Source organism: Dermacentor variabilis, chromosome 2, assembly GCF_050947875.1.
Source record: "Dermacentor variabilis isolate Ectoservices chromosome 2, ASM5094787v1, whole genome shotgun sequence".
NCBI lineage: Eukaryota > Metazoa > Arthropoda > Arachnida > Ixodida > Ixodidae > Dermacentor > Dermacentor variabilis.
Genome location: NC_134569.1, coordinates 181,375,942 through 181,403,294, shown reverse-complemented (window position 1 = coordinate 181,403,294; position 27,353 = coordinate 181,375,942). Strand labels below are relative to the sequence as shown.

General features: G+C 43.2%; 1 protein-coding gene across 2 annotated transcripts in view; it reads right to left on the bottom strand.

Annotated features, from left to right (window-relative positions):
- LOC142572982 (coiled-coil domain-containing protein AGAP005037) overlaps positions 1–27,353 on the bottom strand; it is a 591,568-nt gene that overhangs the window by 16,084 nt on the left and 548,131 nt on the right. The window contains exons 21-25 of one of the 2 annotated variants that reach the window (XM_075682461.1): positions 23,787–23,862; positions 21,542–21,625; positions 17,824–17,929; positions 13,924–13,973; positions 10,584–10,623 (exon numbers count right to left, since the gene is read on the bottom strand). In XM_075682461.1, the coding sequence (XP_075538576.1) occupies positions 10,584–10,623; positions 13,924–13,973; positions 17,824–17,929; positions 21,542–21,625; positions 23,787–23,862 (356 nt within the window). The remainder of the gene's footprint in view (positions 1–10,583; positions 10,624–13,923; positions 13,974–17,823; positions 17,930–21,541; positions 21,626–23,786; positions 23,863–27,353) is intronic. The other variant, XM_075682462.1, reaches the window with a different exon arrangement.

Sequence of the window (27,353 nt, the reverse complement as noted above, 5' to 3'; positions counted from 1 at the left end):
ATGTGTCCGTTTGGAGCCTGCATAACGTCACTGAGTCCACAGCTGAAAGATTCCTATGCGGGGCTGGGTAGAGCCTTCTGAATTCCCTGTAGTGTTGCAAGATCGCTTTATATAACTTGGATCGATGGGTGTCGGGTACTCCACCACGTTGCCATGGCCAGCTCGGCAATTAGTGAAATCTCGAGCCGCCTCATCTGCATGGAGGTTCCCAGTAACACCCTCGTGTCCCGGGGCCCATGTTATCGTTTGGGTATACCTGATGTCAAGGTCTCTGTTGATTTCGGTAATTATCCGGCGTGCCCTCGCGCCGATTTGTCCCTTATGATAGTTCCTACACGCGGCCTGAGCATCTGTGATTATTGTTAGTGGAGCATTGCGCTCTATGCCTTCTCTTATAGCTAAGGCGATGGCTATCTCTTCGGCTTCTAAAATGGTTGCTCGGGAAACCGAAGTACAGGCCGTGATTTTCCCTTTACGGTTTACGACAACTGCCACCATGTTCTTTGCGTTGGCCCGATATGATGAAGCATCCGTGAATCGTGCAGTGTCTAAGTATTTTATTGTTTTGTCTTTGTACTCTGCTCCAGCTTTTCTCCTTCCTGTGTGTAATGTCAGATTCATGTTTTGTGGTATTGGTGATACCCCATACAAAGCTCTAATCTGTATGGGGTATCACCAATGCCACAAAACATGGAACCGACATTACACGCAGGAAGGAGAAAAACACTGCCAAGAAACAGTAAACAAGCGAAAGTGTAAAATAAAGATTTCTAGTAGCTTTCTTTAATTTGCTTTGGAAGAATAATGGAGAAATATATATTTGCGGAACAATCACAGTTCGTTTGGATCCCTCGGTTACTGATCTACCAAGTGCCAAAACCGACTCGTATTGCAATTTGGGAAGTTGCATAACGATGCGTGGCTGCCAGTCCCATACAACCGTGTAGAACGCAGGACGCTGCGTTTCTAGATGTACTGCGCCCACCACGGAAGGTTAGAAAAAGACCCACATAAGCACAGCAGAGAAGTTGCTGTCAGGTGGCTCAACTGACAACTGTAGAAACGTCATTCAAAACACACGGAATCGTTCTCCACTTCCAGCAGCATTTTCTCTACTGCCTTTTTAAATAAAAAGGTGTTGATCCATAAATACTTCCACAAATAATCATTAAATTTGTGAACTTTAACTTCTTCTTCCTGTTTGGCTGTTGCCTCGGCTCTCTCCTTTAGTAGACCCGCTTAATTTCTCAACTCCTTGCAACTCTTGTTTCCAGTTGCCAATATTGAAAAGAAATGCTGTACAATTAGGGAAAAACCAGACGAGGTAACAAGTGACATTCATATTGCTTATGGGTTTAACGCTTATTAGAGGGTTTGAAGATGGACGCTGTTTTGCATGACTTTATTTTCCACCTTATCTAACCCATATCATGGGTATATGGTTCCAAGTATCTGCCAGCGTCGCGGCAATAGTCACTCAAGGAAATAATGAAGCAAAAGAAAAAGTTAAACGCAACTGACGTTTCCTCCGACCGCATACAGACCAGCTGACTACGAACTGAATCCCTTTCCTGGTCCTTGGATCTGCCTAAACAAAGGTTGAACTAATGAAGCAACAGTGTGACCAACGTGTGTGACCGTTGCAAGAGATGGTAACATAAAAATTGTGTTGGCCATGATAAATAAAATAAAATAATATAATTAAAACAATAAAGTATGCCCTGCTGCTGCACCTAAGTATTGCAGGCATTAGACGTTGACAACTGAACGCATCTCGAGTTAATCGCGCAGGCGTCGAATCGATGAGAAAACTTGCCTTCACACCCCAGGAGATGCCGATAACTGCCGCCATCCAAAAAGAGTGAAAAAGGCAGCAAGATGTTGACTGCCGAATAGCTGTCAAGTCTCAAGATTGATTTGGCAGCACTTCAGGAATGTGTGTGAGAAGTGGTGGCGTGGGCGGAGGGGAAGGGGGTGTGCCGCTTAATTTCGGGGGGGTCCTGGGCCCCTCCGGGCCCTCCCTTGAGTACATGCTTGATCAATATTATCAATTTCCTGCTGTGGTAGCCTAGCAGCTATGGTGTTGTGCTGCTTAGCCCAAGGTCGTGGGATCAAATCTCAGTCTCGGTGGCCACATTTCAATAGGGGCGAAATGCAGAAGCGCCCGCGTACCGTAGCATTTGGTGCATGTCGAAGAACCCCAAGTGCCCAAAATTTCCCTGGAGTCCCACACTAAAGCTTGCCTCATAATGAGATTGTAGTTTTGGCATGTAATATCATATGATTTATTTTAAAGTATCACCAGCTTTAATTTCTATGCGGTCAACACATCATTGATAGATAAAGTTTACATTGAAATGCACACGAGCTAAATGCACGAGCCATGTTTTTTACATGTGAACGCATCAAAAACATGAACCAATATGGTCAACTATGGAACAAAATTTTCTTGGCAAATTCGACAGTTCATAAATGTGTGACCAAAAGTTTTCTGAGGTCACATCGTAGATGTGCTGTTGCTACAGCGTAATGATGATGATGCCGTCACTGTGCCCTTGGGAATGGGCTGGTGTTATGTAACTCCAGGCCAAAATTAGTAATACAGCGCGGAATAAATAGAGTGCCATCTGGTGATGCTCTGTTTTACCAAACAGTGCAGGACATTCAATTCAATAATTGACCGTGTTCTGTTTATCAGCTGGCGCGAGAACCTCGGTGGCCACATTTTCGTCGTTTTGGTATCTCTCCTTTCTTCAAGAGAAGAATCATGTAATGCACAAACGTTCTGAAGCCTTTATGGTTAATACCAGCACCTTGCTCCTCAGTGTACGTTAACGCTGCTAAACCTTCACAATGCTAATACCGTATTTGCACGAGTACAATGCAATTGTATTTTAAAAATTTCTGGCCTCAGAACTCACCTTGCATTATATTCGGATTCATGACACAGATATAACATGTTCTTATTTTTCTTTCTTTTTTTCTGCCTGCCCAATGTGCTTTCCATGCCCGCTGTCACTTCGCCCTGTGCAAGAGCGTCGAGCTGGGAGTTGTCACTGTGCATTTTACATTGACTTTGTTCTCCTAATTTAGAATGCTGTTAGTGCTGCATCCAATGTAGTTGCAGCATATTAATCGCAACCTTGAGCAAGACGATCAGGGCTGTTGTGCGGGCCCCAAATGAACACGCCTGTGAAGTCACGTGATGCATGACCACGCAAACCACAAAAGACTTTGCTAAGTTCGGTTGTATATCAGGCATTTCTGAAGTGTCTGTCCAATAACCTGGTGGTTGTCACGGAGGATGATGTCGTTCTCGCCGACAGGGACAAAGACGTCAGCACTTGTCCTCATTATCACTTTATTAGTTCTCATTAACAATGAATAAAGCCATTTGGGCGTCTGTTTTCGTGCATTGTTTCCTGTTTCTCTGCAACATTGCTTATTGTTATGATCTTAAGGTATTTTTTATATTTCCGAGACACCGGATGTCCTCCTTTGTGTTAGTCATATTTGTGGTCATCTTATTTACATGCAAATGTGGCAGTTCCTCATGAAATGGCAGAGTTCACAGCATAATCGTGAAACAGTGTGATCGGGCCAACGTTAAAAAACAGTATGGAACAAAATTTTCTTGGCAAATATGACAGGTCATAAATGTGCGAGCAGAAGTTTTCTGGGGTCACATTGGTCATATCGGTCATCGGTCTTAACGCATCTAACTGCTAAACTGGGCGCATACGGCAGAAAGCGCAACAACCATCAGGAAAGTATGCCTGAATTGGCTCTCCTGTCTTCGACACGTGCAGGGTCATTTGGGGTTAGGCCCGCATGGACGCACATTCATTCATTAGACAAGTCATTCACTTGGTTTACTTGGTCCCCAAATTGTCAACTCAGATAATGCATGTAATCTCCTTAGCTATACATAATCATAAAGCATGCTGGCTCATTCATCTATTGGTGAACAGCTCTATGTCTATTGCAGTTGAACGTTCATTTCCTTCCATGATCTTTCACATTCTCACTGACTATAATTCACCGAACCAGTCATCCATCAATCATTGCTTGCACGTTCAATCAACCTCTCACATGCTTGCTTCAGTGGTCCAAGGTGTAGCAGCCATCCTTGAAACTGAGCCTGTGTTTGTGACACATGACAGCATCTGAGCATGTGTAGATACTATGATGCGAACTTGAGTGGTCCAGTGCGATTTCCAGTGTGCATGGGTCAATGTGACAATAACCATGATTATATGCAAGGGCTCATGACTGTGAGTGAGGGCAAATGAGTGCAAGTGGTCACAATGACGAGCATGCGCGAGCGCGAGCGAGTAAGTCCAGTTGCTGATTCAGCTTTCAGCAAAAGACAGACAGATTATCCAGAATGGGCAAGCTTAACTTTCTTGAGATGTGCGCACCCTCCTGCAGCAAGGAGCTCACTCCCAGAACTTCATAGGTGGCTCCTTAAGCTAAAATTCCAAAAGAGCGCTCCGAATTAATCCTTACGTAAGGAGAAACATGATTACCGTTGCCTGTTTCCGTGCCTCTGGGGTCTCCCCATCTTCACTGTTGATCGCACAGGTCGCGATTAGGCACACAAGAAAAAAAATGGGAAAGATAAAAACAAGTGCATACTGTCAGAGACGCACACAGAGGTGGCACAACGACAGTCCAGGCACATGGGGTGAGTGTTGTAAAGAAGGCACTTCTTCGACTGGGATTAGTCGATACACCTGTCACAGTGCATCAAGCCCCATCACAGGGACTTCTCTTTTCTTTCTCCATATTTTGAAGCAAAACCAAAATACTCTTTCTGGTACTCAGCCAGAACCACAATAAAAAAAAGACGTGCCAGCCTTAATTTGCATAAGTTTCGCCTGAGCAAGAAGAGTAAGAAATACATAAGACAGTCGATTGTAATGAATACAGATGCTGGTGCTGTTAGGTCAGTCAGTGTTCCACCACTTCATGCCAATGATGGCTCAGAGAAGCGATTCGATAGAATGTACTGAATAAACCACCGTAATCACCGGCCGCTGTCTTTGGCATAAAAGCACAAAAAAGTAGCCCATGTATAAACCTTCTTCGATTTATTGTGTCACGGACTAGAAGTTCTGTTCAGAAATATTGGTTTCATTTCCTCCAACTAGCAATTCGTGATTTGCACAAAGCTAAGTAGTTGAGGCTGTTGCTTACTGTAGGCAGATTTAGCCCTTCATGTGTTGCCATGGCAATTACACCACCTGTTTTCTGTTTTTCAGCTGCAGCTGCTGCATCAGCCTATGACTGCATGTCACCACTTCAGACAGACAAGGCAAATAGAATAGCATGGCCAAAGCCAGCATTAAATGTTTGGGAATCAAAAAGCCAGTGGTCACTTGATAGGTCCTTTTGCCTGGGATTCAGAGCCTGAATATCTGACGGGTCTAATTGGTTTGGTGGCCACAATACATCGACCGCATTCATTGAAGCTTTGTTCCCCCCACTTCCCCTTGGGTGCCCTGGAGATCCTGCGCCGCTGGCTTCATTATAATCTCAGGTGCTCTCCTAAGGCCTCTGTTGGCCTGTGACATGTGCCCTCCTGGTGCAGTTGTGGTAAAAAAATCCACCATTCACCCAATCAAAGGGGCAGTCAATGCTGCCTCTACCAATGTCGAACCAAGTCAAAATCTCTGATGAGACTGAATGCCCAAAGATGCCTGAATGTCTGTAATTGGACATTCCAGCTCATTGGACTTCAGGCTACGAGTGCTTTCACCCTACTTGAAATAGCAAAAGACAGAGAGAAAAAGAAAAGCAGGAAACTGAGTTGTGAAGTCGGCCGACAATTGCATCGGCGACAGAGACTCTACAAACGACTGCCATAGCAGCAAAGCCAACTAGCAGCCCTCACAGATGCCTCCATAGGCAAGTGTGATGTTGAAGAGCCTAATGGAGCGTCTTTTTTTCATAACTGTACTCGTGAAGCAGATCATTTTCCAGTTCCGTCTATTTAATTTCCACTACATGCACGTTTGATTCGCTGCTGTATTTGTGTAGAGTATAGAAGCTACTAAGCCGGGACATCTCGCACTTTGGCGCTAACTGTTTCCCGCAAGTTTTATCTGAAGTTGATCCCATGTCACTGATGTCAATATCATGCTCAATGTGCTTCCACAGAGGTATCATGACGAAATAACTTGCAAGGACACTGACAGTCTTTCTCATCAGTAGCAATAGCATTTCAGCAATTCTTCTTCGACTATGCGAAACTTAAATTTTTTGAAAAACATGTATGGATTTCCTTTTCAAGCTGCTATATTCAGACGGATAACAATTCTCCCTATGCAGGTGAGAAGGTGCAAGACAGCAATTTTTTCACCTCAACTTAGGCGCCTGTTTAAGTATAACTGGTGTCAAAAATATAAGGCTAGAAGGAGCCATTGCTTCATTTTATGGCCTCACTTATTTCCTATTCTATTGCAGCAAAAACTACATTTTTTGGCCTATCGTGTTTATCCTCAGAGGTTAGACTGCCTCACTGACTGTGCTATTCCAAAAAGCATGATTCTTTATAAATGATTTGCCTTCCAAGTATCAAAGACAGTATCACTTCGGAATGCTTGTTCACCTCATTAATTTGCTGAGCACAACTTATGTTTATGAATTGAAGCTGCTTTCAGAGATTTAAGGTCTAAACATCCATAGAAATGCCGATGCAAATGCATTAATGTTGAGCAAACAGCTTGTTGAAAGCTTCAGGGCTGTTTACAAAACAGGCTTAGAAGTAGCTGGGAGAGAAGCGAAGCCTGCGAGCACAGCTTGCTTAGAAGCAAACAAATCCAGAAAATTGAAAGCCTACAATTACAGATTCTCGTGCCAATTTTGTACCACAGATGTCACTGAAACACGCTGATACACCTTTGAGATAGCAGACAACTGCCATCACCTTTGGACGCACCCATGCATAAAGACAGGTGCCACAAGCCTGTAGTATGAAGTTTAAGAAGTGACCAACCTGAAGAGCTATCAACAACGACTGAAGGACAATACATTTTGTAAGTCACTTTTGCAGTATCTGCATGAAACGGGCCTCAATGCTTACATGTCATTTCATTTTGACATTGGATGCCACATTGCAACCCAGGCGAGTTGAAAAAAACAAAACAAGAGAGCACGTTCGTGCAGCAGTGCCTCTATCGCAGGTACCAAGCACTTTGTTGGCGCCCACGCCAGCATCTGCCTTGCCCCCTCCCCCGCCCCCTTTTTTTCATCCTTTGTCACAGCTTCTGTCATTGACATAACATGACGACCACATGTGGCGTAGGTGCGTCCAGCAAATTGTATCTCCTCAATGGAGAGCACTGAATTGTGAAGGCACATCTCACTCCTTTCTTGCAATGCCAACCTCTCGCAAAACATATAGTCATGAATACTTTTGTAAACATTTATCTTCATTTGAGAGAAAGAAAATAGTGTTTGAATAGCTTTTGTCACAGCATCTGTCTTCACTGACAAACATGTTGCGCACCAATGCCAACGAAATCGAATGGTGGGTGCCTACCCGAAGAGATAAGTATGTTATAATAAAGAAGGTAGTGATGCTAATTTAGGCAGAATGTAAATAAATACAGAGTGTGACGCGTCATTGTCGCAGGAGGGTGAATCTTAGTAATACCAGTTCAAGAAAATAAAGATAAAGTAGGTCTAATCCTAAGTCAAAGGACGCGAATTTGATATTATTTTACTCTTCATGGCATAACCTTTAAATACATAAAGAAGAAAGAAGGAAACTTGGAAATGTTAATGTATCCATTATTATTCACGTAAATGCAGTAAAAAAGTATTTATACAGCCAAGGACACCATTTTTTCTTTGTCGTCGATTGATGCAAATCTGTGCTACATATGCTAGGCCAAGTAGATGGTCTTTTGCTTGGTTTGAAAAACGCCTTAGTGCCTGCACACAACATACGTTGATGTGATAATCAGGCGCGTAGCCAGGACTCTTTTTCGGGGGGTGGGCTAAGGTTCCATTATTCTCTGTTAAGTTTCCCATGCTTGGTGCATAATAATGCAACTGTTATCAACTGCTGTAGTTAGTTGCTTAGTGCCTATGGTGTTGGGCTGCTAAGCATGAGGTTGCGGGATCGAATCCCGGCCACGGCAGCCGAATTTATCGAAATGCGAAAACACCAGAGTGCTTAGATTTTACGGGCACGTTAAAGAACCCCAGGTGGTCGAAGATAATTAGATTGTGGTTTTGGCACATAAAACCCCATAATTAAATTTTTTACAACTATTACCTTGAGCAGGTCCTTGGTCTGCCTGAAAGTGTGTACCATCCTGTAGTTGTCTGGGGCGGGCGTTCGAAAGGCATGCACCTTTGTTCATAGGCAACCTGCCAAGCATAAAAGGGAGCAGGGCGCCAGGCAGAAAAATTGTGTGTTGGGGGAAGGGGAACTGAAGACTGGTCGGCGGCCCCTGGATATGCCACTCTTGATAATGAAGTGTGAGTACACGCAACCTGAATATGTGTTGTGGACAGTTTTCTAAACCTTGAAGCATCGAGGTTGGTATTTTTGGCAATGAATTAGCCACTATTTGTGAATTCGAATCATCAGCAGTGGTCACGATCGCGGAGGAAGGAAACCGGGAGACCCTGACATCTCTCCTCATGCAACGCTAAGGCGCATTTGCTTATGGGGGCAGCTTCTGCTCTTCCTCTCTGTCTGTAGCCTAGCGTCCCTAGTCCACATGCTTCTCTGCCAAAGCCGACTCTGCGAGCGCGGTATGACACAGCAGGGCTTCCCGGGACTCTCAGGCACTTTGTTTACAACAACGAGCACATCGCTTCAAAAAGAAGCTTCTCCAGCAGCACTGTCTACCACAAAGCACGACAGACACCGAGGCCACGATGGCTGATGATTGATGATGATGGTGGTTTCTAAAGGCATCCCCTTTGAAAGAGGGCAGCGAAAATAGTCACCTAGCCTGCTTGGGTTAATGAAAAATTTATGACATATATCGCAGTGTACCATTTTGCCCAGCTTGACCTTATATCCTTTCTTTTCATTGAAACCTTTACCTCTATATTGGTAAGTTACCTATGTCTGTGACGAACCCAGCTCCATTTCTTCCCTGCTCTTTCGTGCTGAGGGCTGCCAGCGCCACCCACAGCGCTACTGCCAGCAATGTATGTTACTAATGCCAGCTCCCTTAGCAACAATGGTGCTGTTACTGCATCCTAAAATACACGCAACTACCGCCACACTTTCTTGCAACGCATCTGAGATTTTTAGGGCCTTCCCCACTGAACTACATTGGTCACTCTCAAGGCGCTACTTCTATCCTCGAACAAGCAGTTAGTAGAAGTTTGAAGTTTGCAAATCCAAATCATTCAAAGAAAAATGGCTGGATATCTGTGGAAAGTGTTACATGCGGCCCATAAAAGTGAGCTGGCACAATCCAAGACTTCCACTTGACTGCCTACCCTTCTGGACAAATTCCGTCAAGACGTCATTTTCTGCTAATCAGAGAGGCTGCAGCAACCCTGCCAACTAATTGGAGTTGATGAAGAGGTGAATTGAATGAGTCAAAGTTTGCCTGTGTCCAGGCTCCAGGATAACACACCCGATGGCAGAGCAAACCCACTAAAACAACGAGTGTCGCAGCCAGTTGAAGAAGCGGACCCAAGCTGAATAAAAGAATGCTAAAATGCCCTGCCAAAAAGGAAGTAGGCTTGCTGTAGGCCAATCAGAGGAATTCACTCTAATAAATTAGACCTTAATGTCTCCGCATGCATATTTAGTGATGAATTGTGATTGGTTTATTTATATGCACCAACGTGAGCTCAACGATGACAATAAGAATCAGGTAACCTTAAAAAAAATCATGTGTCAATGGAACCAAATTTATTGTGAGAAATGTGAATGGAATGACTAAGAATGAGAAACTAATAAATGTGCTGTCATATTTCTATGACGCGATCTTATTTCAGTATCTTACAAGAAGGTTTTCTCAAAGGTATAAAAAATTGAGCGTAAAGGGTTAACGCAACGTGCAATCTAAATCAGGTAAATCTGGCATAGCAATACTAAGCTACGTGCTGTATATTACATAATGCAAGTCCTGCTCCCATTTAGCAGTAATAATTTGTTGATACTATATGCTTTGAGTTTAACTACCCCTGTAGATACCTTTAGTGAAAGGACTTCTGCTATAAATTCATGTTGGTAATCTTTTTAACATGTCATGAGGTTCAAGCTTACAGCACTGGAAAATTATGCTGATTCTTCCCATGAAACGACCACATCTAATGAAATATTGAGGCAAGGAGACAGATTAAAGCCAAAAACTGAAAAGGGGTACCATAAGCTTGGACGTGAGATTGACATCATGTGTAAATATTCAAGCTGTAACAGCTTCCAATTGCTGTTTCCAGCCTTCATTCAACGTTGTTACACAGCACCGTTACTAATGTTCCAAGAAAAAAAAAATCGAAAGAAAAGCTACAGCGAAGGAGAGACCTCCAAGAGCTTCAACTACCGAGGAACATGCTCGGGCGCTCAAAATCAGGCTTCGCACTCTTTTGACACCAACCTTATCCGACCATCCCAGTGTGGAGTACCCTCTCCACAGGCTGCAGTATTGGTTCGAGGGGGAGAGCAAAATAAAGAACGTAAGAAACTCAAGAACCTTGATCCACTCAACCCACAATTCACCACAAAGAAGCACGGATGTAGGCAGAAAGAAAATGGTGTAACACTAAAAAGAAACATTGAAGCACAACTGAACACAGGACTAAAAAAAACAATCAAAAAGATGTGCTCGATATAAAAGCTCTTTGTCTGGAAAAGCTTGTAATGTATCCCATATTAGTCTTCAATGTCAAAAACTTTGTTGTCTTTACATTTATATTTTCAGTTACACTTATCAAAAAAGCTATCCTTTAAGTGTTGTCAGACATTCCAAAAAATTGTCATAAGAACACTTGTAAAAATCTTTTCAATACAAAAAAACGGGCGCAAAACTAATAATTCTGAAAAGAGTCCAATGCAACGTCGACACGAGACAAAAACTCAACAGAAAAGCATGAACAAAGGCAGTATGCAAACAGAAACACCGCTCGCTGCTCAAGGAGTACTCGCAAAGCAGATTATCACTATTAATTTCAGGAAATCAGGGTCAGAGCAAGGAGCAGCAAGCTCGTGAGCTGCCGCTCGGAAAGTACTTCTCCAAAAACGAGACCATGCCAAGAAAGCTCACGCTCATGCCAAAAATCGCTTCAGATCAGGTGAGACGAGCATGCGAACATCCGAGGGCCCAATGCTGCTTTGCGCGAGTTCGGTGTATGCAGAACACGTGGTGGGCAGTGCATGACAACGCCCCTCCCCAGTGTGACGCCATTCGTCGCCTGCTCATCCAATCATTGCCAACCAGATGAAGTTTACCACAGGACAAGGGCCTCTCCCATCGCCATCCACTCAACCCTATCCTGCCACAGCCACATGAGTCCAATCCATACCTCCATATTTTATAATACTATCACTTCTACGCTTTCTCCAACTCTTATTACATTCCTCTTTAGAGACATCTGTGCTCCTACTTTATAAACCACCTGTTGTTTTCTCATCGTGATAAGTGTCCTGAACAAGCCTGGTTCTTCCTCTTTTATTTGTTCAAATTTTGTTAATGTTTTCAACCTACTACAGTCGACTTCCGTTAATTCGAACTTGATGAGACTGACGGAAATTCATTGAAATATCTGATGGGTCAAATTAAAAGTAGAGGCCGAAAATTACAAACACACCGATGGATCGTTTTTAGTAGTTAACTCCTTCTAATGCATCCTCAGATCTAATGCACACCCAATTATTCTGGGTTCATAGTAGAAAACAATGTGCATCCAATTTTATAACACAAAAAAAATGAGCATGCCTCCCTTTTAGTAATCAAAATTAAGATGAGACTTTTAGCTTCCCTTCACAGAATGGAAACCTTTTGATACTAATTGCCATTGTCATCATTATGAGGCTTCATATCGCTGTTTATGGATCACAATATGTTGCCCTCCTGCATATCATTACACTTCATATTCCTAATTTCTCGAACGCCCCCGCTGCACTTACAAAAAAAAAAATGGTGGCCTACAGCTAGATTAAGCACTTTGCCAGCTTGTCCTGTGAGGCTTGCAGGGGGTTATACTGCAAGTCTCTACCTTCTGGACAAGCCCATTTCAACATCAGATGAAAATCTGATGTTGAAATGCTGATTGGCTAGAGGCACCTGGCTCCTTCTCGCATGCCACCACAGTCCCCCAGCCAATCAGAACTTCAGCACGAGATGAAATGAACGCTTACAGATTACTCTCCAAAGTCTCCACAGTGCCAAAAACATATCATATACGGCAACTCTGTTCTCACTAGCTCAGCTCACAGAATGACATCTTTTGAATGAGATTTTGTAATTCAAGCCTGAAAGCAGCAATAGTAGCTGCTATCCTACATAGCTTGTTCGGCCGCCACCTTGTGATGATGGTGGCAATGACCCGGCTTCGACCATAGGTTGTTGCTAATGCCGCAAAAGCAGTTTTGGTTTCGTATCCGTTTATAATGCCTAGACAATTTTCAGGCCATGTAATCATCAAAATCTAAGAAAGCAGGCCTAAGATTGGTGCTTTTGGCCCATTCACGTTTCCCGATATGCACCAAAACAAACGCTGAAACCATCGGTATTGAGGTCTGGCAAATGCATGCTGACCAGTCAAGTTGGAATGACCCGGCGAGGTCTGTTTTGAGGATCGAAAAAAAGCAAAACATTTTATCTCATGGAAACGCATGCACCCGGGCCTTAATTTTTTCTGGGACCGAATTAACTGCAGAATTGAATTCAGAGTTGAATTAATGGAAGTCTACTTATTTGTTTTTATTATTCAAAGCTGCTGTCTTCAATTTCCTTTACAGTTTTCAGGTATATTATAGCATCCAAGCAGAGCCATTTATGTTTGTCAGACCAACTGGGCGAGCACTTACAAAACAGGGTTTTTTCGAAACAAATTTTGCTAGTTTAAAAACCAAAAAATTAAATGTGTATGTGTGTGTGAAAAGTTGGTGATGTGCTTTCGAACAGAAGCTGTTTCTAAAGTACAGACAATTCTTTTCTGAATAAATTTGGAGTTTTTATGAGAACAAATCTATATTCGTTAAAATTGAGTTTTCTGCACTATAATTTCTATGAAGATTCTCGACGACAACTGCACGATACGTTTTTCTTTAACAAAAGAAATAGTTTTAGCCTGAACTGTGCATGTGCTTTCGTGCGAGTCAAATCCAGTTAATCTGAGATGCCACTTCAAGCATGCTCCTAACACTATATCATTAAATGCATTATAGCCAGAAATAAGAGTGCAAAGATTCAAGACATTCAGCAAGCTAGATTTTCAGCTTCACCCATTATTTCTATTCAGACAATCGTGGAGGCAGGGCAGTCCTGAAAGGATTGTCATATGGTGAACATGAGATGGCACTTCACCAGATTCGGTAACTTTACAATGTGCTTTCCGTAAACTCCGGCGTAAAACACTAGCTGTAGCGCCATGACGATGCGTGTTGCGCCTGATCTCCATCGCGTGCGACATTAAGGTCATGTTGTGGAATCACATTTCATTACACAGCCTCACAAGAAGACGAATGGCGACAGAGCTGACAAGGGTGTCTCCACTGCCAGGTGCCAAATGGCTCGGTGGCATCGTACTCCAGGCACCGCAAAGTACAGAAAAACAAACAAACCGCATCCCAGAACCAAGGAAAACTGCAAATAAACGGGGGCGGGGCAGGAGCGGGATCTGGCCAAGAGGTGGGGCGCCACACATGCAGCCTGTATAGCAGCACAAGACGAGGAATAAATGTGAGCAAGAGGCAGACAAGAGAACCATAGTTACTCTATTTTCTCCCGGAAATTAGAACTCCACTTCCAAGCCTGCCTGCTTGACTAACGGGGGGAGGAGAGAAGGACGACAGGTGTCAACAGGGTCCACAGTGGCCCCCACCTGAGAGCCTGTTGCGGCGGACGGGGCCCCGAAAAACTGGGCGGGGGCGCCAAAACATTGCGCGCACAGAAAACTGCACAATCATAGGCGGCCGTTGCCGTGGTACCAAGGTGCGGTCATGTTTCACGCTCGGTGTAGGGGGCATTTCAACTGGCTGTTCTACCCTCTCGAGCCTGTGCAGTTGTGACTGTGCTGGCAAAGTGACAAATGACACAAGGTGCTTGGGTAACCTCTTCAAAGAGCACATACTAGTGACTTGTCAGGACCATGGCTTGTACAGAGGGCTTTTTAGTTAGAGTACATCACTTCATGACCAAAGCATTGACGTCATGATTCCAGGTGACCAGCTTTGCAGTATAAAAGGACCACAACCTCGCTAGGACATTATATGCGCATTAATGAGAAAAACAGAAGTCAGTTTTCAGCTGACCACAAGCTTCAAAAATTTTATTTGCTACTTTTCATAATATAGCTAATATTTGCAAGTAGCTCTTACTTGCATGCATTCTACTACCAGGGCAACACATTCTAATTGTCCATCTCCTGATCAAGGAGCGTTATACTGTGTACTGCACATAATTAGGTGCAGCCACATGACAGCAGCATCACGTGAAGGCTTTGCGGCCACTGCTTTTTGAAGAATTAGGCTCAGAAGATTGCAATTAAGCTTTCACTTGACCGTACAAACACTGATAGCATTAAGCTGAAACTCATTACCTTACTAACAAACATGAAAGCACTGGCAGGCATAATCCACCCATGAAAGATGTAGAAGTGAAGAAGTGTATACCTGTTCTTTCGATTTAGAGGGTCACCAAGTGTTTAAGGAGGTGTGACTAATGAGCAGATAAAAAGCATCTCTATGCTTCAAACTTATTCGACAGTGGAAACTGCACCACAAGGGGTTGAGTGCTAAGTCCATTTTTATCATCATTTGTGCTAGGGGTGTTCCACACAGCATCAACTGTCCAACTAAATTAATCTGTCACAGTCAAGTATATGTGAAATGGAACTTCACTAGGACCTCTTGGTACTTCTGCCCACCTAAACAGAGCCTTCAACATGACTGCATTGTACAAGTTTTCCCTCTCAGGAGACGATATTAAGCACACACGTCACCACAAGTGTGTGCTTCATTTGAGTTTACCGTTCTTCACGCATTTGCTTCGGTGACCACTTTTCACCAACATAATCACAACGACAGGCTGATCATATCCATTTAGTGTGCTCTGCCTGACAGGCACTAGACACTAGAACAAGAAGCATTAAGCACAACTGGTTTCCAGCAGAACGTTCCGACACTGACAGGAAGAGACTACAACACGCGCTGGTCATCGTCTCTTCACCAGCATGTGTCGTCTCTTACTGTCCATATCAGAACGTTCTGTTGGAAACCAATTGTGCTATGCGAAATCAATGAGCTCACGCAAACACTATTCTGAAGAAGCATAAAATTAGGCGATGCAGTTTTCCTTGACAAATCATGCCAAGTGTTTTAATTAAGTTGACACTCTAGATAAAGAATTCATTCTGGCCAAATTATGTAGACATGCAGGTTGACCTGTGAAGACCTCCATGCAAATATGCCTCAAGTTTGTACAACTAATGCATATTGTGCCACAATATTATCTGTTTACCAACCAGTCAACACGTGCATGATTTCTCACTGTGCAAGAAAAGGAAATAAGAAATTAAATAAGAATGCAAAGCGAGAATCGTCAGGTCTACATAAAGTCATTAACTTCTCGAGGGGAAATTAAAGCATGTGGCCAGCATATGAGTCCCGTGTGCATGGTAATCCAGAAATTAGTGCTCTGCTGTGACAAGGGCATACAATGTTTTCTCATTTACAGTTTTCGAATATGTGCGCAGTGAGCCAAGTCAAACTTTGCCTTAAGCATATCGTATGTAAAACAGTAAAATATTCATTTCTTCGTACAACGCGAGTTCTCTCAGGTTTCTATCTTCACTTAAAAGTGGCTGTCAATATGTGGCCCACAGCTTTCATACAGCATACAGTGGGGATGAGTAGCACAGAGGAGCTTTTAGAACTTCCGACTCATATGTTAAACTAAAAGAGACTATGCCTACATGAGATGCTGTGATTAAGATGCTAATCAGGTAGGGAATTACTTCTAAAAATTGGGTGTGTGTTCTGTGGCAATCGCCTTGGCGATACTGCCGCCTTCGTATGACATAGGGCTCAACCAGCTAATCAGTGAGCGCCTGACAGCAACACTGTCGCCGAGGCGATACTATCACTAAGAGGACTCAGCAGGTCACTTTCGAGGGCTTTGTGAATACCCAAATCAATACATGTGCGCTATTTCTTTCATTTATTGTTAACCACTGCAACTGTACTAATGCCTTAGTAAATCTACCTTTCAAAGTGATATTCATGCAGCCTACACGTTCTTGTTTGTGATGCACTATGTGGGACTAGCAATTTTCATTAAGGTGAGCACTTACTGATCAGCAATTCATCTGTGGTCATTCTTTGTAAACATACATGAATGAAGATATGGAAATTCTTGAAGATTTCGTTACTACTGGAATTTTCTGATCCCAAGAACTTTTAAAATGTTTTAAGTTCAGGGATAATTGTTTTTGAGTACATTGCATTAAACATCTTGCACGCTAAATCCTGTGACACTGCTGTTGTTAACACAAACAGATTATAACTAGGGTAAGTCATAGCTATTTTCAATGCTAGATGTGCGCACAAGCACTCATGAGGTGACATACAGAACTGAGCTGTTTTGCACCAACACGATCATATCACGAGCAGGGTACAGCATTGAGATGCTTATTATGACATGAAGAATGCAAATTTCTCAAAAGTTCTACCCTGTCGAAATGCACTGGACTGTTCTGTCCATGTTCAATGCAGGCATCAACAAAATTTATATCGAGAGTTTTTATTAAGTATGGATATCTTAGGAACGACATACTTTCCAGGTTTCAATGATGCCCGAAACATGTCTTTCTTGGGCCATTGTTCTTACAAGATAAATTTTCATGTGCACATTGCAGCGTACTTTGCTAAGCTGGATGCGCAGATATGTATAGCAGCTTGTGCTATGCGAACATGCACCCTATAGCACTGTGAAAAACTTGTGTGCTTAACTATCAAAGCGTGGAAAGTATTATCACAGCGCATACACATTGAAAGGAGTCAGCTACACGAACTTGCGAGTACAGACATGAAATGCTTTCCAAGGTGAATTTGATGGGGTTAGACATGTATTACTATGGTGCTGGTAGCAAATATAACCCTTTGCGATAACTTAATGGAAAAGCACAAAATGATGGCACATGTATGCCAGTCAAAACAGGTATTTGTTTGCTGACCCTATGTAAAATATTCACTGCACCCAACAACAGGATGTAAAAAAAGTGTTGCAATACATGCTATGTTAGGAAGCTTGCCTCAATACTAATGATATTCTAATCAGTGTTATTAAACACGGCCACTGAAAGAAGATGCCAAGGATAAAATACAATGGATCTATGTAGACATGAAAGGTCAATGAATATTTAAGTTAGTCTGGTGAAATACTTCTGTTTAAAGGAAACGAAAGGTGCAGTACACATTGTCACAATCAAAAAGTAAGGAGCTCAGCCTTAGTTTAGTATGAGCAAAACTGAGCTATGTTTTGTCCAGAATTGCGAGTTTTGCCAACGCAAGTTGGCAGGCTGCACACTTTTTCTGCCAGCTTCAGTTACACCTTTGAATACGAGCAATATGCGTGCAACACTTATGCAAATGCTCGACAAGTGCAGCACGCTCACCCGAGCAGTGTGTGCCTCGCCGTCGGAGTATGGCCCATCCGCTGATGCTGCCTTCTCGGGGAGCGAGTGAGCTCCTGTATGCCTCTGCTCTTGCACTGACGCCAACCTGTGTGCACACAACAACATTTCCTTAATGGACGCGAATGCTCTCTCTCTCTCTCTCTCTCTCCCCTGAGGAATGTTTTGCAAAGAAATGCTGGCACAGTAGAACTTCATAAAACCAAGTTTTCAGAGCTGAAAGCTGGAATAAGGCAAGGCACAGGTGAAACATAGTCCGTGTGACTCAACACCACGGTGCTTTTGCAAGTTGCTGCAGTTTCCCTGTTATCCGAAGCATGCATACTGGTATGTACTACTGCATCGGGAGTGCCCTACATGAAACACAATGCGCACAACTTCAACAGGGATCTGACCAAAGTGTTAGCTAGCCTTACCTCCCCCGTAAGAGCTCAAGTGAGCCACAGGTTTTAAACAGCTTTGCTGACAACATGAAAATGACAAATCTAAGTGCGAATTTCGCCAACATGAGACAACATTTCACAACAGTCTTTTTCCTTGAATTTCTTTTTTTCTAAATTACCTGTTACACAGAGTGGGTGATTCAGCACCCCTGTATTTTTGGTGTTCAAGTAAACGTATCAGAGCAGTAATGTTGCAATGTGCTTTGCAAATGATCAAGGGTTAAAGTAGCAGAAAAAAATAACCATTATAAAGTCTTGAGCCTGGGTGCTGTTATCTGATTGGCAGTGGAGGTGACAATGCCAGTCAGTCAGTCAGTCAAGAACTTCAGTGAGGTCCTGAGGAGTTTTAAGCCGTTAGAGATCCCATGCGGGGAGCTCCTCGGGCCAAAACCGTAGGCGACGCCCAAGTCGGGACGGGAACGTGGTGACGCTCCGCCAGTTCTTGGGCCCTCTGGACGGCCTTGAGCTGGAGTTTGAGGTCCGGGCTTTTCAGGGCTTCTTCCCATTCGGGCTCACTAGAGAGAGGGCCCTTTGGTAACGCGGTACATTGCCATAGCATGTGCGAGAGTGAGCAATAGAGTTCTTGGCAGTCTGGGCAATTTGCAGGGATGTCTGAGTTATAGTGACTCAGTAGGCCTCGTGAAGGATACGAGTCCGTTTGTAGCATTCGAAACGCGGCCGCCTGCGCGCGTTCGAGTTTGGAGTGCGGGAGCGGATATTTCATTCTGCCTTTTCGATAGTATGAGGTGATTTCGTGATAAGTGAGTAGCGGGTCATTAAACTGAATGTCCAGCCCCTCTGAGGCCGTAGGACCGTCGCGGCGGGCAAGTTCTCGCGCACGGTCGTGGGCCGTTTCATTGAGGTTTGGTTTCCGCGGGTGAATGTCTTTCCCCATGTGAGCGGGGAACCAGGAGAGGCGTCGTTTGCTCTCCATTGAGCTCGCTAGTAGTATGTGCGCCACTTCTTTACATACGTTGCCGCTTTCGTAGGCCCGAATTGTGGCACGCGAGTCCGTGAGGACATGAGTAAATGTGGGGTCTGCCATGGCGATGGCTACGGCTATCTGTTCTGCTTTAGCGCTGGTGGTCGTTTTAACCGATGCGGATGATCGTAAGGTTCCGTTACCGTCCACGACTGCTATCGCGAAAGTGGATGTGTAGCCGTACTGGGCCGCATCCACAAATGCGGTGGCTTCACGATCCGCGTCGGTGCGATCGAGAATCGCGCGGGCGCGGGCCCGGCGCCTGCCCACGTTGTGTTGTGGGTGGACGTTTCTAGGAAATGGTGAGACCTTGTAGTTGTCTCTAATTTCGCTCGGTAGGGTAATTGCATGCTCGAAATAGGGAGATGGGGAGATATTAGCTTCGTTTAGGATTAGTCTACCGGCTTTGGACGAGGATAGGCGTAGTATTTGCGCCATAGTCTGAGCCTCGATCACTTAGTGATATACATTAGTGATAATAGCAATCAGACAGTAAGAGAACCAATGGACTCGCCAATGTGCTCTGAATGTAAAGTTTCTGAAGACCTGCGACATGTTCCGTGCGACTGCTACCGCTACGCGTCAGAGAGACAGTCTCTGAAGGCATCATTACACCTTCACCCGGGCTCGAAGTTGGCACTACAGCATATTCTCGGCCCGTGGATGACAAAGTACCACCTGTGCGTTGCGCACCACGAAGGCGCTGCTGACGTTCTTACGTGCCATGAGCCTCAACAAAACTTTGTGAATATTTCTATAGTGTATGTATGTGTATGTGTGTGTGTGACTGTATGTGCTGTAAAGTGTTTGTCACTGCATATATATCATGATCATCACCCAGCACCTTGGGTAGCATGTCAGGTGAAGAGCCAGGCTAACATCTCCAACATATCATTAAAGCTAATTTCTCTCTCTCCCCTATCTCTACTCTACATTGGAATTGACAGCTAGTATGAATGCAGAAGTACTGTGATCTGATCTGATCAGTGATCTGCAGCATAGGTGGTGATGTCAATCAGACAGTACGAGTGCTGAAGTGCTGTGCATCATCTGACGTCGGATCTGCTTGCATTTGATGGTGCAAAGAAAATCTGGTGCACCTTGCACTGTAGTGATGAACACATTTCTCTGCCATGACAGCAGTGGAGCAGTTGACTTGCATTTAAGCATTTGTTGTAGCAGAACGTTACACGGCCATCTACACTTCATCATTCAGTTTCTGCAAAAACTAGTATGGCATGCCAGGCAAAGTTGTTCAAACAAATCACTCTTTACCCTTTGCAGTTCAAACTGCTGAGCTATTTTCCCCCCCACAAATACAACTTTGATGTGACACAAGTTCAGTACCAATATTCTGTGGATTCAAATTAAATTATTGGAGTTTCACTCTACAAACATGACATCACTCTATTGCCATAGCAATGGCCAACCAACACTACAGCACAAACAAGGACCCGCTAACAGGGCCTACTAAGTTGCGGGGCAAACTTCCATCACCGTATACGTAGGTACAAATAAAACTATTGTTGGCCTGTGGATTAAGGTAATTTTGCCCAGAGATCGCTCCGCAAAAAAGAAAAAAAGAAACAGTGGGAAATTTACTTTAGTCAGCTAGCAATGAGACTTGTTCATTTCATGCATTTTTGACTCTGTTTTCAAAATGAACTGCAATGCCCAGAAGTCCACAATTGCAACCAACCCGAATGACCATATATAGTAATGGTGTGCGGATGTTTGAAATTTCGAATATAAATCTAATAGTTCCGTGTTAAGTAACATTTGATTCGGTATTTGGATATGCAAAATTCCCTATTATTGATTTGTTCTTCAATAGAATAGGATGTGAACAACAATTAGGGCCTACCAAATGGAAGGAAGGGCAAGGCCACCTAAAACCATTGTTATTCCATCACCCAGAAATTCTGTACCAATACTCGCAAGTGTCTCAAAGATAAAGTCTGTGGAAGAGCTTCTTTCTTTTTTTTTTTTGATGATATATTGTTGCCATATTTACTAAGTCATGGATATATTTTTCCTAAAGGCTGAATGCGTGATGGTCACACTAACTTAGACTAAATCTACTTTAGTGATCACTGCATTCACACAGAATGGCTTCTGTATTTATTTCTGCTCTTTAAAAGAAGCAAGCAATATTACAAGACACTATTTTTTCTAACGTTCCTATTCTACTAAAGAAACGTGATGATTTAAACGCTGCTATTGCACAGAAATTGAATGCACATAAAGCATCTGAAAGGAAAAGCCCAGTACAAACCTTTTTAAGGTAACTAGTGTCCCAGTGAGCTTCTTGCACCTCCTAAGTGCATTTTCTAGCCTTTCTGGCTCTTCCTTGAGAAATCTGCAATGAATACAGAGAAGCAAGAAGGTGAATCAGCAACACTGCTGGGCAGTGATAATTAATTCTTGTGAACTGTGAAGTACTGCCATTCACTACAAGCATGTCCCTCTAAGTTCATATGTTACTATAGTACGAAATACAGCTTACATGGTGCTCAGAAACTGCCTGTATTATAATGTGAAGCTCCTTAAATAAATCACAAAGAGTGCACAGCTTCCGTTTAGCCATGTGTCAATTCGGTGCTGCCAGCAGTATCTTAGAATCAGGCACGTGAGCCACATGTTAGCATAACAACTTTTCTTTTCGCTGGTCTGCTGTTCATGGTTATGTGGAAGAGGTTCTTGGAAACAACCGATGAAAAACAGCTGTTTGCACAATAACTTGACGTTCATCTAACACATCTGCAATGATTGCCAATTTCCTGTTCACTGTACCAAATTCAATGCTGCGTTACTTTTTGCAACAAAGGTATTAAAAAAGGAAGACTGTGCAAGCAGCTTTCTGGCAAAATGCATTCGCATATACAGTTAAACCTCGGTAGACCAAACGTTTTATAAATTTTTGTCCCTACAACACCACCAATTTCGAATTCCAATATTTAAAAAAAAAAGATGCATTCACACATAATTTCCATATAATGAAATTTCACTGCTGCCATGAAGGAATACCGAATCGATAAATGGAAACTGCCATGGGTGCAGACGGTCAAATGGGTGAATTACACTCAGGTGCTTGCGAACACAGCTCTCAAACCACCCGCTGCACGACAAAGAGTGGCCACTGAAGTGAAGCAGTGCAGCAACGAGACCCTCTCGCTGCTATGTTCTGCATCAAGACCAAGTGCGGTGAGGTCCTATCACGCCCCTCTATGCTGTGGGTGCGAGAGAAAGTGCATGAACATGAGTCGAAGAGGATGGTGGCAATTCATGCACGTCAGCTTCATACATAAGCCGTTCCCTCCTAGCCCGGCCACGGCTGTGCCTGGATGGCAGCCCAGCGCTTCTGTGGCCCACACACCGTATATCGAGAGCTAACCTGTGGCAAGTGCAAAGACGGCTGTGGCTTCACATACACCATTTTTTCGTTCGTTTAGCGTTTAGTGTCGGAGGTCACGCAATCTTGGGTTTCGGAGACGCACTGAAGCAAGAGACAGACGAAGCATTCGCTCCCCTTGGAACATGCTCTTCATGATAATGTCATCCTACTGCGGATGACTCTATCAGCCGCAGTAGGAACAGAAACTGCCTGTATTATAATGTGAAGCTCCCTAAATAAATCACAAACAGTGCACAGCTTCCATTTAGCCATGTGTCAATTCGGTGCTGCCAGCAGTATCTTAGAATCAGGCATGTGAGCCACATGTTAGCATAACTTTTCTTTTCGCTGGTCTGCTGTTCTTGTGTTATGTGGAAGAGCCATGTACCATGTACCTTTGCCGTGTACCACCCTTGCAAAGATATCTTCAATACAATGTGAAACCTTGTCTTTGGTTGACGACTCTAAAATTAAACAAAATGAACTTTTTTTCTCACTCAAATTTGTATTCTACAATTGCCTGATAATTAGGAAAATTTTACGGCCCCTTCCGTGTAAGAAAAATTTATCGGCGACCGTACTTATTTGCATAAAAGCTAGCATTTCAATATAATGAAGTAAAGTGCGATTTTACAGACTTCATTATATTGAAGTTTAACTGTACTGTGTATTAAGGTGAACTCAGAGTGGACACAAGGTAGTCCTCACGGGCTCTTGACATTGTAATGACAGATGCTAATAATTCATTAATTACTTATGAAAGAAAGCTGTGACAGGCTATGCAACATATAGAATGGCATCTCCCAATATTACTGAGCTGGAAATCATGTCAACATAATAATTCCAATTTTGTTTTCAGACCTGCAGAACCAAAAGAAACGACAAAATGTCTGAGTGCTAAATGCTTCAATACTGTATTCCTAATTGGTAAGCGCTGCATTTTTTTTCTCCAAAAGCTAGTTGTTTGCTGCATTATCCATTTTAAAAAAGATGGAATGAAAGTTGGCAAAAAGCAACAGCTTCACATGCTGGAGATGCATCATTTCTTACAATTACTAAGACAAACTTTTTGTGATGTGAGGCAAAAAGATATACAGGAAAGATTCAAGAATATATGGACACTCACTTTTCTTCTCTAACAACAACTTCCATTTCTGCTCCCATGACTGATTTCAAGCTTTCTTGTAGATTTGGAAACCGCGCTGGAAAATAAGAGAACACAAATGACACACGAAAGAGCAGCTAAGTGAAGATCACAAATTCATGCAAGTGCTCAAATAAAAAATCAAATCTACACGTGTTTACTGTAATGCAATCAAATTTAGAGCAAGACAATGCAATACAGTTCATTCTGTCATGTTGACATCATGCACATGGGTCCACATGATTTGTTTCTGAAACAACATGATTGGTTTCTCTGGAATATGTTCAGTAGAACAATAATGGAAATGCCTCATGAAGAGCTAAATAGGAAAGTTTTCACACAGTGAGTAATGTAAACATAAAGACAAGTAGCAGTTTGTTTTTTAGAGTAAGAATGTTACTAATGGTTTGCAAGCTTTTCCATCCTTGGTCAACAGGAAAACTAGAAAAGAAATTGAGGTTATTTCTTTAAGTACAATGCGAAGTCAGAAAACTTAAATGGGCCCATTGGATTCACCAAAACACAATTTAGTACAAATAGGATGAGTTCAGACTAATAGACATATTTTGTTTTGTGATGTATACCAGGTTTCAGGCTATTAAGGATGAACTTAGACTAAAAACTAAAGCAGCGAGAGATTTCTTCTATGCCGTCCCTTTACCTAGTTTGCTAAAATCAATTCCTAAAGAAATTTCGGGTGCGATTTCGCTTGGTAAAACATCTCAATCCTTCATAATAAATGATGGTTCCACCAATGATCCTCATGTTATTATAACTGCTTTCAACCCATATTTTCAGTCAGTCTTACCTGCAGACAACTTCGAAATCCCTCCTTTCAGTCCAGAATCACGACTTCCTATTGGTAACTTAAATGCATGTGTATATGCCAGGTGTCTTAAACGTGGTGTTAAACTTAGATTCTAAAGAAAGGTTGGGGTTCTGATAACATTCATTATTCCTTTCTCATAGGGTATGCTTTATGGTCCAGCATGTTTGTTACAGTGATATTCAATAAATCCTTGCAAACAAGTACCATTCCATCAGCATGGAAAGTTGTGGAAGTTATTCCTTTGCACAAGTCTAGGAGTAAACAAGACCTATCCAACTACAGACCAATTTCCTTATACTCTAGTTGCCACAAACTTTTAGAACATGTTTTCTGCAAACATATTATTGAGTTTCTTGAAGCCAACAATATTTTAACAATCTTCTAGCATGGATTTCGCAGTGGCCTCAGCCCCATTATGCAAACATCTGAATTTGCTCATGACATCTGCCTTGCAGTAGATGTAAGCCTTCCAGTCGATGCCATATTTGTGGACTTTCTCAAAGCCTTCGATACAGTTATACATTCCAAGCTTTTGCATAACCTAAATAGTATTTTAAATAATCCTAGCCCAGTTACCTAGCTCTCTAGTTTTCTTTCAGACAGGCTGCAATACGTCTGCATCAATTCTACTAAATCACCTGTGGTCGCCGTAACCTCTGGTGTTCCACAGGGTTCAGCTTTAGGCCCACTTTTCTTCTTCCCGTATGTAAGTTACCTACCCAATAACATGCTATCAACTAAAATTTGTCTTTATGCCAATGACTGCATTATCTATAACTCAATTACCAGTCATGGAGATCATTTCATTCTGAATAAAGCATTTTCCAACTTTTGTACTTGGTGTAACAAGTGGCAAATGAACAGCAATTTTCACAAAACTGTCTCAATGTCCTTCTCGACATGTACTACACAATTGTGCATTCCTTATTGTTTCAATGGTATTCCTCTGAAAAAAAGTTTCTCAATATAAGTACCGTATTTACACGATTGTAAGTCGACCCCTTTTTTAAAATTTGAAAGTCTGAAGTTGGGGGGTCGACTTACAATCGAAACCAAAACATGGCCGCGCCAAAAAAAGCGATACAAACAAGAGCTACAACGTAGTTACAATTTTATGTTTGCTCTATGGCCCTACCCATATCTTTTTGCTATCCCGCGTGTTTGTTCGCTTTTCGGAAGGGTTTTTCAACATTTTTGAGAGTCTTACAGTGCATGCAACACTTATGGGGGGGGGGGGGGTGTCGATAGTTGATGGAAGCGCCGCTGTTCCCATTTGCGGCGGCACCCTCAGAACGGCGGCGCTTGCGGGGGGTATCGGTAGTTCATAGAAGAGCAGACGCCGCTTGCGGGTTTCTCTTTCTCTGTTTAAAGGCATTGGAATTGGTTTGACCAACGTTTTGACGCGTTCCACTTGACTGCCGGCTACGTGCTACTTCTATGCTTCCCCAGTCGTCATGAGTGCTGCAGGCCCTCTAATTGTTCAGCACTCGTTCACAGCAGCGTTCAAGGGGCTGCCATCCTTTACGCCGAAGAAACAAATCACTGCGCAGCGGGCCGCAATTTCGATGTTTCTAAATGGGTGGTGCGAGAGTGGCGACTGCAGCGAAGCGAAATTTTCACCCTGTGACGGCAAGTGACAAATTTCCCACGTGCCGAAGTCTGGACGCTTTCCGGAGCTGTAGGCTAAGCTTGCGGCGTACGTCGCTGAAATGCGTGATCGGTCCCTGCCATTGAAGTGCGACGTGGTCATGAAACAAGCCCGGACCTTCGCCTTAATTTAAAGGTTCTGCTCCGCCGTGAGTACAACGAGTGGCTGGCGGCAGAAGACTGCGAAATTACGCCAACCGGACCTGTCAAAAGAGCCTCCGTGATGGCTGCGTGTGGTTGGGTGCATTTGGCGTGGGCTGCTGTTCTGCAAGATGTCCTGGTGCGGTCGTTTGCCAAATTTGAAATTTCGCTGGACCACGACGCGCTGTGGGACCGCAGCAACGATGACGATGGCAGCACTAGTGAAGACGAGTAGTCGAGTGACCATGTCAGCTACTAATAAATTTTCGTTATCGAATGCGCCTTCGGGTATGCTCTTTTTTTTTTTTTTTTTCGGTCAAGCGATATGGGGGGGTCGACTTACATTCGAGTCGACTTACAATCGTGTAAATACGGTACCTTGGCATTCTTTTCACACATGATTTATCTTGTTCCAAACATACCGAAGCAATCTGTTCTAAAGCTCTAGCACGTCTAAGTTACCTAAAGTGTTCACTGCATTCAGCCCCTAAATAAACAAAATTGCTCCCTCACTGTATTTCCTTGAATGTAACGTGCACTTTTTTTTCCAATAAAATGGGTCCAAAAATTGTGTGCGCATTAGAATCAAGTATGACCCTAAATCTGCGTTACCATATCTCCATTGGCATTTCAATATGGCCGCCTCGTACGGGCTTCGAGCCTAGCTGCCATAGCTTTCTCCATGTGCTGTAGTATGTGGGCTAAGGCAGTGCTTCATTTGGCTTAGGTTGGTGCACCGTGCATCTTCCCGTTTTCTGTTTGCTCTATCTGCATGGGAGTGCCGACTGCAAGGACGTGCCGATCACGACGTCGCAGTTAAAAGGAAAGCGATTACATGTGTGGAGACGGACAGAAATTGGGCTGCATCACGGGTGTTCGGAGTTTCCGAAATTTGCGTGCGGGACTGGCGCAAACAGGAGAGACGTTCCATA